We start from the raw sequence: 12,907 nt of genomic DNA on the forward strand, positions 1-12,907 counted from the left end.
CCTCTGTGGACTTGAGGCAGTTGTGTAATTACCAACATGGCACCCTGTGTGTGGTCTGGGATGCCAGCAGGTCTGTTCTTGTAGATTGCGTGCAGATTTGTCTTCAGACTGTTCCCACATTCTTTCATTTGTGACTGTTGAGTCACAAAATGTTTTGCCTGGCATTAATCATAAAGTGGCAAGTGTTTTTATTTATTTATTTTTAATCCCAGTGATTAGACCATGGAGTAGCATTGGAGTAACATTTGAGTTTTCTTTTTTGTTCCTTTCCCCTCGCTTTGCACTTGATGTGAATTCTGTGTTCTGCATTGAATAGATGCAAGGTCAGGAAGCATCAGTTAAGTACTAATGGAAGTGACTTCCCATGCTATTAGTGAAAACATGACTCATGTTCTAAGGATTTGCAGTTGGATTCCTGTAACTTTAGGTACTTCTCTTTCATTGTTTTTAGTAGTTGTTTTCTTGGAACACGCAGTGATCATGAAAGAAATTCTATATTGAAAACAATAGCTACATATTCATTTGTTTAAACTCATCCTAGTATGGACGAATTGTGTGTTGGTTGCATACAGCTTTTCTGACATGCACTTGCATTTTCTTCTGGTCTTTGCTGTTCTGAAATACCTTTAGTGGGGGAAAAAAGCAATTATTCAAATAGTAAACATTTCAGGTGGTTTTTGTAGTGAACAGACAGAATTCACTTATCAGTGTGAATCAGTTCTCTGTTTCTGAGCAGCTGGAAATAACTTGATTACAGAGAGAAAATACTGAAAAAATCTATATAGCATTTTTTCTGTGAGAATGTTCAGATTTTTTTTTGTTGACAGTAGAACTGACTAATTCTAAGATGGTAAACCACATAAAAACCTGAGCTGTATGCCAAAAGGAAATTCCTGAAGCCCTGGGCTGCCCCCAGACCACTGCAAGAATAAGCATGAGCTACTTGGAAAACGATGGGCAATTCCCAGTCCCTTTGTGATTCCAGCAAAGTAATTTATTGTAGTCTGTTTACCTGTTCTTCTCTTGGAATATGACAACAAGTTCTCACAGTGTGATTCAAGTGAAGTCTGTTGCAAATGTGTGTGCAGTGATCAGACTCACTGGTAGCGGCAGCCCAGAGAGCAAAGCTGAGAACATTCACTGGTTCTTAGATGACTGCTTGGAGCACCCATATTCAATTCAAATGCCACTCATGTTTGTTTCTGAAACTGTAGGTAAAACCGAGGGAACAGGAGCTTAAGTTCATTTTATTATTTCTGCTGAATTATTTTGAAATAGATTTTTCAGTATGCAAATACAAGGGGAATGGAGAATTGACATTTCATTATAAATCCTTCATAATTTGTTGTTTAAGTTTTACTTTTGGTCCTCTTCAGTGTCAGCCTGTCTGTTGCTTCTACAGTTTCTCCAGTAGCAAATTTTTCAGTGGCGTGTGATGTGTAGGCATTCATTTGCCATTTATTTATTTCAAAATCTCTAATGTAATTTCATTAAAGGGTTACTTAGAAAGATTGAATGCTAATGAGCTCTATGTTATGAACAGAGTTTACTATGAAATTTGCCTAATAAAGATAAGTTCAGGGTTTTCAAGGATGACTTCAGCCATGCAGCAGATGGCCTGTGAAACCTATGCTGCCACTTCCTTTGGTGGTAGGTCTGGGTTGTGTTTGTATGCTGGGACATTTCATGTCTGGGCATATACACTACAGAGTTTGATCTGATAGTAAATGGCTTCTGCATTTTGTTGGTTTGAGGATACACTGCTGGTGCATCTTGGGTTTGTGAAATCTGTAGCACTGTACAGCGAACTGCTCGTGGCTCACTAATATCTGGTGAGCACATATGTCTGCAGGGACTTTGCCCTTCGTGTTTCTGACAGGTAGCAGATGAACTGGATGTATCAAATAGAGCAGTTCAGGAGCCTCAGTCTTCATAGAAGTTATTTATTTTAATTGCCCTTGTTTTTTAATGAAGATCTTTACATTAAGGCATTTCCTTGGGTCTGTTTGGATCTATTTGAACAGAAGACAAACAAGAGAATCCAGTAGTTCTAGTCTTACCCTACCATCTTGCCTGCCTTGGAGACAAAAAAGAGAAGTATCCCAGCTGAGAAATAATTTTTGTGTCTTATTTGCACATGGAGTGCTTGGAGACATGCAAGAATTGCAGAATGGTTGAGGTTGAGAGGGACCTCTGAAGGCATCTTGTCCAACTCCTTGCTGAGGCAGGGTCACCTGGAACCAGCTGCCTGGGACCATACCTAGATGGTTTTTGAATATCTCCAAGCGTGGAGAAGCAGCTTTGGAATTGTTTCCAGCTAATCTGCTGCAGAGTGTTGGTGGCTGCCCTCAAACACTGCAGTACACAGCTCCCAAGGGACAGGGAGATAGATTGTTTCAGCTCAGAATGCACCCTGCATACCTGTAGCTCCCATGATGACTGAAAACTGACAAAAAATGTCATCCCTGTGGAAATCCAACAATGGTATTCTACCTTTAAGAGTAAGATTTCTGTTGAAATATGTCAGCTTTTAAAGAGGCACACCAGCACTTCTGTGTGGTTTTTGTAGTACTTCTTCTGGGCAAGGTTTAAGGCATGCAAGCATCCTCACCTAGGCTAGAGGCTGCTTTCAAGACCTGATCTAGAAGTATTCCAGTACTAAAAGTTTTTAAATCTGACTAGTTTCCACTGCCTGGAAGAAAGAAATCTCAGAGCAGGAATGTAATGGAGTCATGAGCAGTAACTGAAGCAGCTCATCTTTTCTGTTGTTCTGCAGGGTAGTTTCAGTGCATCTGAGTGCCCTACCCGATTTTCTTCGGCGTTATAACTTCAACAATGAACCTACAGAGACCATAGAGAAAAATAAAGTAGCTTTTGTTCCATGTCCCCTGTTCTCCAGATGTTCTGTGCCATCAGGGAAGGGGCAGGGGTCAGCAGAGTATTGCAGTGGGTACAGCTCCCACAGGGGCTGTGCTTCTCCAAGTTATAATCGAAGCAGGAATGTGCAGTGATCAGCATGAAAACTCTACTTGTTGGATGAGTAACCTTTATTTTTTCTTGGAAAAGTTTCCCACTGAGATCATCTGACATTAAACTGTGTCAAGTTAACTCTTATTTTTATTACTTTGCAAGAAGATTGATGGACACTCAGGTTGCTAGCTCTGTGTTGTACTTTCTCATGCTTGTCCTGTTCTCCCCTCTGCAGGTATTCTTATAGGGCAATGCAGTCTTTTTACATCAGAAAAGCCTTTGGTAGTTTTATTTGCTGTAGTACATGCATGATTGGACAGCATCTATCATGACTCTTAACTTCTCTTTTTTTTAATATCTTCTCATATTCTTACCTCTCAACCTTGATCCTAGGAGTTTTATAGGAAGATTAAGAGACCTGAAAAGTAAGCAATTAAAGCTGTCTCAGTTGGTAGAGAACAGGCATGATACATATCATTATTTTTTTTAATGAGTCCAAGGCAAACTCAAAAGGTTTTGGTTTGTTCTGGTCTTTTTTCTTCTTCTTTTAGTTAATAGGTTCAAAGATTTTTTTTTTTTTTTAACATATTGAGGTATTATTAAAGTGGACTTCCCTGGGATTACTTTTCTTTTTAAATAAGGAAACCAGATTTGTGTGGCTGTTTCATAAATTCTGTTCTTTAAAATTAATTTTTCACAAAGGCAAGTTATGAAAGGGCTTATCTTGCAGCAATTTGAGCATTTTGCAAACAACCAGATCTTGGATGGCCTTAGCCCCACTCAGCTATCACATGCAACAGGTTTTAAAATCTTCCTACTGCCCCTCAGAGCAGATATGTCCTATTTCACAAGACTGTATAATTTTGTCCCATTGTGGCTTGCAAATTGTAATTCTGTGATAGTTTTTTCTTTTTTGAATTTCCAAAAAATCAGTGAGATCCAGTTCCCTTGCAGCAGTGGGGTCCTGTCCTTTCAGGCTGTTTCTTGGCCAGTCCCATGTCATGGAGCAGGGAATGCAGGACAGATGCTTCACGCCTGGCATACTCAGCTGTTCTGAGAATAAAACTACAGCCTGCAACTGGCAAGTTCTGCTGGAGGCAGCATGTGCTGGCTGCTAATGTGTGACCTTTTTGTACTCAGTAACTTGACTAACTCTGCTCAGAGAGATTTTTGAAAAATGCATATGAAATTTAGGTGACTGACTTTCTGAATATCAAGTAAGTCACTGCTTCATAGTGGATGTATTTATCACTGCAGAGCTGTAGTACCAGGTGTAAAGTGTTAATAGTGCACTGACCAGAGTTCAGAGAGGTGGGTGAGCAGCATGGACTGCCAGCCAGGTTCTTGGAGTGTGGGGAGCTGCAAGTGATTGAATTACACTGCCTTAAGAAGTTCCTGCCTCCTCAGCTGAGAGTTTTGCCCCCACTGAGCTGACACGCAGCTCTACTGATCACACATGCCCTACCAGGCCAGTTGAAAAATCTGCTAAGTTATGCTATTTTAGTTACTGCTGCCACACAACTGGGAAAACACTAACAGAATGCTGGCCTGAATGGTGCAGCAATTTATGGTTGTCTCAAAATAAAAGAATTACAAATTTTGACTCCTAATGAATAGTAACAGCCTTAAAAGTGACACACATGTATCAAAGTCTCTTGGTTTTTCATTTTTTTTACCCAATCATTGGGCTGGTGACAAAGTGAAGCAGTGTTTGCACTAAGTCTGCCTTGATGAAATATGGCTTCTTTGGGGCCAGTGTTGAAGAATGATCAAAGAAATAAACCATCTGTGAGAAAATATTTTATACAGTATCTTTAATAATTTACAATTGCTATATTATTATTTAAGTTCAAAATCTGTTTTTCCCAAAAGACCAATCTACTTCATCTTGCATACTTTCACTGCCAATGCTTTGATGGGAGTTAAAGAACTGGATGGAGTCTGGTTGTTGAAATATGTAGTGCAAGTTCTTACTGTGATGGGTTGTTTACTGAGCTGTACTTCTGAATGGTATCTAAGTGCCTTGTAGTTACACATCTAGCTTATTTTGAATGTATCTTTTCAGAAGACCATAATCTTTTTTATTGAAGTTCATATTTTATGCATAGAATCACTAACTAAAATTGTTTTTCTTTCTGTGGCTAAAGCTACACAGAGTGAGGAGCGGCTGTGTGCGTTTAAAGACCCGTATCAGCAGGACCATGGAATCAGTGAGAGCCGAATCTCCCAGGAGAATGGCACCATTTTGTGCATGAAAGGCAGTACCTGCTATGGACTTTGGGAAAAAACACGAGAAGGAGACATACATCTTGTAAAACAAGGTATCTAGCAGTTCTGTTTGAGTGCGGTAGTTTTGTTACTTATTTCACTTCTTTGTGGTCTAGCCAGCTGATACAAAGCTGCACAGCTGCAAAACCAGACTTCTTGCACATTGTCAAAATGCATGATTTTAAACTTTCCATTTAACAATTTTAAATGTGAACAGAAAGTTTGTTTGAAATTAATGACTTCCAAAAGAGACCCAAGGCATCAGTGCACAGCTGAAAAAAAAGCATTCAAATTTCTTGTTACTTATGAGGTCCAGAGGAACATGGCTTATTTGAATTTCAGTGTATGTATTGATGTAATGATAAATTTAACAGTAAGTGTCTTATTAAGTAAAAAATGTATGTTCATATTGTTTGTTTGCAAAGGAAATTGCAGCTGTGGTTCACATATCAGTTCTGTAATTCAATGCTGTTCTGTGGGGAGAATGAAGGTAGGAGGGGTGAAGGGCTTTGCAGTTTCTGGAGACATGTTTTGATTACCGTTCTCAGGGACTCTGCTCTTTGTTATTTGGATGCAAGTTAATGTGGTATAAGGCTGAATGAAAATGCAGCTGGTATTTAGAGATAGCCTGTGGAGTTGTAGTCCATGATTCCTGTTTGATCTGGCAATCTGCTGAAGGGAGCAGCCTGACTGCTCACCTCTGCCCCACTGCTGCCTCTTTCCCTTCCAGGTATTTGTGGATAAATGACATTTAACTGCTGTTGACCATACTTGGGAACAAACAGTTGCTGCAGGGACAAAGGACCTGGTATTAATCAGGCAATAAATTGTGATCCTGTAGAAAAGAATTTTGAAAATTCTGCAAGAAGCACCAAGCTGTGGATGCAGTCTTGTGGCCTAAAGAAGGAACTAGGTCACAATTGATTTAAACTGTGGACCAGAGGGTGGTGATATGCTTTGTGGTATCAGAGAGATGGGGAATGGTATACTTCTGCTTAGCAGGCTCAGAAATTCAGGTTTTATCATATTAAGGCAACAGCTGGACACCTCTGACATAGGCCTTCATCCCTGCCCACATCTCCTTCTCCTTGGCTATGGGGAGTTCTAAAAGAAATTCTTCAGGTTTTGATTTAAAAGGTGGTAGTAAAGTCAGACAAGCATATTATGATAACTGTTTCCATCCTACTCTGAAATGTTTAATTAGGTAATGTATGAATTTCTGTAGATGTGTTTATCCAGTCAGTAGAAATAATTCTATGCTTACTTAAAAAAAATAAATCTGTCATTTGGTTCTTTTTACAGGTTGCTGGTCTCATATAGGAGACCCACAGGAGTGTCACTTTGAAGAGTGTATAGTTACAACCACCCCTTCCTTGATTCAGAATGGAACATACCGCTTCTGCTGCTGCAGCACAGACTTGTGCAATGTCAACTTCACTGAAAACTTCCCACCTCCTGACCCCACTGATACAACACCTTACAGTAAGTCAGATGTTTGTGACTGTCATTGCATGGTAGAAGGATTTCAGGGAAAGAGCCTCCTTTTGTGGTACTGTTACATGTGAAACCTGTGACCTCTCTGTGTCACAGGGATGGCAAACAGAACAGAGCTTTCCCTTAGGAAGTTTGTCACACTCACATTCCTCATTGCTCCAACTGCTGAATGCAGATTATATTTTTCAAAATGGTTTCTAGTCTTGTGTGTTTTGATACTTGGATGCCCAACCTCATAAGCCTGTGGAGTTGTTCAGAAGATTCATGATTTCTGTTGAGAACAGGCCAGTGGTTTCATTAACAGTACAGTACCTTTGGAAAGTTTGGCCTGTCTGTTCAGTCATGTATCACAGGTAGTTTTGGGTGGTAGAACTGGTCTTGTATCAGACTGCTGAAGTTCTCTCCAACAGTCTATGAAATCTGACTTCTTTGTTTTGTATATCTCTGGTAAGGGCCAACTTTGACACAGTGTTCAAAGAATACTAGTTTGAGCAATGTAATTTTCTGTTCAGTTATTTGTTATAAAATCAGCCTAGCAAAGAGATCCAAATCAAGGGATGAGACTCCTTAACCTGGTATGACAGAAGCAAGATCATAACTAGCAGGCACACTGTTATGCTGTGTTCCAAAAGTTAAGAACCTGTAAAGAAACTGGGTTAGTGGCCTAATATAAACATTTGGTTAGCCTTTTCTAAATAAGAATTGTGAAAGGGAAGTTGAGTAAAGTTAGGTATATAAATGGAGGCACAACTGTTCTGCATGTCAAGAGTTCTTTATCAGTGGAAAGTATTTTGTGAAATGAAGGTGTATAATTGGATAGCATTTACAGCTGTAGAATGCTAAAATAGTAGTTTGTGTGTTTTGTAAAACTATTTGTTTAAAAAAAATAGTTTTTGTTTATCATTTAGGAATGATAGTATTTGAATTAACTTCAATGTGAAGATACTGATACTTATCACTGGTGCTTTCAAAAATGGCTGTAGGCTCTAGTATTTATAAGGAAGTTGTATCAAAATGAGGGTTAGGTCTGCTAAAAAACAGAAGTCTTTAACTTAGTGTGTACAAGATGAATGGGTAAAGAAAGTTGGTAAAATATGCTGTCTTTTGGCTGACAGTACTGTTTGTAGAACCAGTAAACAATCACTATTTGGAATCAGTGTCACTGTGCAGTGCAGAACAGATTCTGCTTGACTTTGGTAAGAGTCATCAGATTTGGCTCCCCAAGTGGGACTGGAGTTGGTGTTGTGCAGGGAAATTAGACAGGAGGAAAACCAGATGTAAAGGTAATTCCTTGTCCTTTTCCCCCCAAAACAGGAAGACCAGGTTCTTACAAAATGACTTGTGCTTGTTCTTCTCATAGGATGAAAATTAGCAGCGGAATTAATTCAGTTGTTGAGCGATAAGATCTTCAAATAATTTTAAATGGAATTTTTGATACTGAATGATCTATCTTGACTTGCAAAGTGGGGGGAGGGAGGAGAATTAAATCTGTAACACAGTCCTTAATTCACCCAGCTGTAATTGAGTGCTGCAGAGTACATTTGTACTGCCTCAGACTGTTTTGTGTTATTGTGTCACCTTCCATTTTCATAATAGGCAAATTTGGCTTTAGGCATAAGCAAAGTAGGTTGCTTGGGAGCACAGTTGTCTGTCTGCTTTGGCTGGGTTAAGAGATGGGGATGGGCCATTCCAGCAGCAAGGATGGCCTCATTTGCCATTGTGGTGTTTTATTTGTAAAGCTCTACCATTGCTGCCTCTGACAGAGATAGGGCTGCTCCTGGCTGTTCATATCCAGCATTCTGGTAGCACTGTGGAGGTACAGGATACTCGAGAAAGCTGGAGGGGTGAAAAAGCAGGGAGGATTCAGCACACAGACCCCTCAATATTACTGACCCCCATTCCATGTGCTGGAGTGTTCATGGTCTCTCAGCTCCTCCCAGAACTCATTTTGGTTCTGTGAGATTATATTTTGCACCTTAAGTACAGAATTCTTACTTTGGCCAGGTTGAGTTTTTATAGAATTGATGGGAAGCTTTGTATTACTACTGGATACCTTTCTTGGGCACTCTTCCAGCCTTTCAGTTATAGCTGAGAGAATGTTGTAAGGACATTAGCAAGGTTAGCTGCACAGGCTGTGGCAACCTGTGTTACCATACCATTTAGATTATTAAATTGAACAGGTCACAGTCACATGGGAAATCTCTGCAGGAGGTTATTTCACTATAGCCTCTGAACAGTAAGAGCACTGTTTTTCATCTGTATTTTTGATAAAAAGTTCTTGAATGGCCCAAAGGGAGGTATGAGGCCTCCTAGGACTGTACTTATGATCCTGGAAATTTCGAGGTGGAGGTGACTTTGCTGTACAATTATGTGAAGGCTGATGAATTCAGCCAACAGTTAACTAAGCATTTGTAAATGTTCTTCTTCTCATTTCCAGTAAAATAATACAGAATACACTCCTGGAATGACAAGTAGAAATTCAGCTTAGTAGTTTAAAAACTAATGGAGCCTGAAAACCTTGCTGATGACCCTAATCAATTTAAAGCTTAATTTTAAAGGAAAATTGTAATTGTTCTTTTAAAGATGTTTCCTTGCAGCTATGTAAAGGATCTGTGAAAACAGTAGAATACTGTTAGGCCCTTGAGCTAAATCCATCCAGAAAAATAATGGAGGAATAAAAAAATTACTTTATGCATACTTTATACTATATATATATATATATATACTTTAATCTTTTGGTTGCAATTTTTCTATGATACTTAACAGTGGTGTGTGGAAAGATACAGCTAAACTGTAAATTATTCAAGAAGACAAAATTAAGATCTTAATATGTGTTAGATATATAAAATTATAATTGTCATAAAATATAGCAATTAAAAAATTAAGTGTAGTATTTAAGATAATGTCAATGTTCTTTTTAGGATGTCAAAACATTTTTCTTACAACTGTGTCTGTGTAGAACAGAACAGCTTCCTTTTTTTTCCTTTAATTCATGTTTGATTAGGGTATAAGTACATGTAATCTAACCTGTTTTGTAACAAAATTTTCATTAAAATGAAAAATAAGATTGAGGACAAACAAGTTCTTGATGCCTGAAATTTAATCCTTACTGCTTCTTAATGTGCAGCTGGTAATTTAAAACAATCATACATCTGAGTATTCATAATATTCATCTCTTCTATCTTAAAGATAATCCAGGCAGATTTGAGTAGCTGTTGGTTGCTAATCCCTCCAGCTAGAATTTTGCAAATGCTGTAGAATGGGTGATAGCCTAGAACCCACAGTCTGGAGGTATTAAAAAGGCAGAGGTTAAGATTGCTGTTTCCTGATGCCAGGAGAGGTAGTGGCTGGAGAATGGTGTTTATTTCTCATCTCAAGATTTGCCTGTGGAGTTTGGAGCTACTCAAATGCAGAAGCTCAGAAACAACCAATCATCCTCTATCTTTAATTTGCACTTCTGGTGAAAGATACACTTTATTCTTCTGTACTAAAACGCTCATGGATAGATTCACTGTTCTTCCATCTTACATTTTCACAAAAAATTGACCAAAAATGTTCTATCTTAACTTCAGCCAGCATACTCATATACCCCACAACCCTATCTAAAAAGGGCCAGCTTTGGCATCCTGGGTCAGTGTTTTGAGATATGTTTACTTCATTGCCTTTGTCAGATATTTAGTTTGACTTGCTAAATATCTGCCTGTAATGACTGCAGGATGCTTCCTAAATTCTGAGACTGTTTTGAAGACAAAATCATTAGTTCCTCAATCATTCATAATAGCCTGTTAAATAGAAATTAAGTAGCTAAAGACTTAAATGATCTCCCTTGTTGGTCATAGACATATTGCTGTAATGAAACATTCACGTTAAAACAACATCAAGATGAAAGAGCAATTTTTAATTATTTTTTCCCTCAAGGCTGCTTCCTGGTACTGCAAATAAATTAATGTAGCAGCAAGTGAGTGTTAAGAATGTGTTTTTCTATGACAGATGATGTATTTGTGTGATATATGGAAAAAATCCCTGGCAGCAACAGTTGAGCAGTCACTGGTACTCCATGTGGTTGAAAATTGTATAGGATTTTCATCTCATAACAGCAAATGGTGGCTGCAATTTTTAGAGTATTTAGAAAACCTCTGTTGAATAAGAGCACTGAGTTGTGGACAGAAAGAGACCACCTCACACAGTCAAGGAAGTTGTTCTTCACTCTGAAACACTGATAACAGGCTTATCTTTCTAATGTAACATTCCTGCCTCTTTGCCAGCCTTCTTGCTATGTATATAAAGTAAGAATGTAAAAGTGGGCCTTGAAGTGCTCATGGAATTGTGTGCAAACTTTGACAAAAGCTACCATTATAAAAAAAAAAGGAGTAATTACATATATATGTGACTGGGACAGGTTAATGATGGTAATAATGAGACAGTTTTCATTTAGCTATTGTTTTTGAGAGGCAGCAGTTAGACTCATGTAGCTGTGGGCATGTGGCCCAATCTAACTCCCACTGAAGCTGAATTGGATCATGTCAGGCTAATTTTGGAAAGTGGTAACCCTGCTTACTCTCAGTTGTCTTTTTCTGGAGAACAGCATTTGATATTAATTTATAATTGGAATGCACTTACTTCAGCTGGGTTGCAGCATCTGATGAACTAAGTTTGTAGCTGATGTTTAAGCTGGTCTTTAATTTCTGATCTGCCTAATCTAAAGAACCCACTCTGTGAATAAGCTTTTTCCTTCATGTGCATTGTTCTCTCTGTTTTCAGATGATTTAGATGTAAAGAGGAAATTACAAACCTTAGCAAGGTGGCAGGTCTCAGGTTTTAAAAGATGAAGGTGGGAGTGATCTACACGAGGATTAAAACTTGTACACTTGAAATGATTGAGACCTGTTCCTTCAGTGAAGAGATGAGGCACTCTATCACCATGTCATAAGATGGGAGGAAATATTAAGGCAGTAATTAAGGGCCTTAATTTCTCCTAAAAAAAGAAGTTTCCTTTGTGACAGCTAAGCATTTGATGCAAGAGGATGATACTGTGCCGCTGAGGAAGTTGCTTTAGGCCACTGTAGAAAATGAAGTTGCTGAGCTGCTGAAGGAGATACAGGTGAATGTGCATGGAGATTTCTTAGTATGAGTCTTCTTAAAAGAGATTGTATGTGAAGCACCTGATAGAGGGGAAGCAATTCAATTTTTTTTTACAATTCTTTAGTATACTGGCTTAGTTATGAAATATTTGGATTTTTAGCCAGCTGTTGACAAATGTGTATTTTCCTGAACCTTCAGTTGCCTTTCTGTCTGAAATTTAGTGCTTAGTGGGGTGTTTTTTGCTGTTTATTTGGTTACAGGAAATTAATTAACTGTGGAGAGGGCTGTGACACTGGGTACACACTGCTCCAAATGCTTACTGATAAAATTTTGGAAATGTGTGCTAATTAAGGCTATGTCTTGTGTAATTGCAACTGAGGGAAAAGTGATGGATTAGTGTAGGGGAGAAGGAGTAGAATTAAAAGTTACTGCAGGAAGCACAGTATTAAAGCAATTGCAATAGAAGGTTATTTAGAAATTAAAGTGAATGCCTTAATTTCTGTAGAACCAGTGGAATGTTTTGCAAGTCTCTCAAGATAACTGGTAATGCTTGTTGAGTAACTTCAGTTTCCCATTAAAACTTCATCTATCAAAAGTAGAATCTCTTAAAGATTGTTGGTACCAGCACTTACTGTTTCAACTTCTAAGACATCATAGTCTCCTGAGATTAAATTGGCATCTTTACTGAATTTAAAAGTAAAGCTTTGATGTGAAATTGGAGTCTTGCATATGAAATGTTAGCTGTGAAGGCAAAACCTCCTTAGGCAGAAAACTGTATGTGTAATTTTTTTTTCTCTCACAGAAACATTTAATCAGGAAGATGAAATTGAAGTGTTTTACTTGAACTGACATTGAAATGTTTTGGAAGTGTTTTTAAATTTCTGCTATGCACTAAACCCACAAAATGCTGAAAACCATGTTAAAAGAGCAAACACGTTTGTTTGAAAAAGCAGAAACATTTCAAATATTATTTTTGCAAAAACACCAATAACCCAAACCCCAAACCATTTTTTCTTTTTTTCCTTTTACGAGTAATTCCTTATTGCTTTGTCAGACTCCTGTTGGAGCACACTTGCTAGGAAAGGTAACTGCA

The 12,907-nt window shown here is 38.3% G+C and overlaps 1 protein-coding gene across 3 annotated transcripts in view; it reads left to right on the top strand.

The window, feature by feature from the left end:
- Positions 1–12,907, top strand: part of BMPR2 (bone morphogenetic protein receptor type 2) — a 102,278-nt gene that overhangs the window by 45,524 nt on the left and 43,847 nt on the right. For all 3 annotated transcript variants that reach the window (XM_079311461.1, XM_079311463.1, XM_079311462.1), the window contains exons 2-3: positions 5,118–5,291; positions 6,541–6,720. In XM_079311461.1, coding sequence (XP_079167587.1) covers positions 5,118–5,291; positions 6,541–6,720 — 354 coding nt within the window. The remainder of the gene's footprint in view (positions 1–5,117; positions 5,292–6,540; positions 6,721–12,907) is intronic.

Source organism: Erithacus rubecula (genome assembly GCF_903797595.1).
Source record: "Erithacus rubecula genome assembly, chromosome: 8".
Lineage (NCBI taxonomy): Eukaryota > Metazoa > Chordata > Aves > Passeriformes > Muscicapidae > Erithacus > Erithacus rubecula.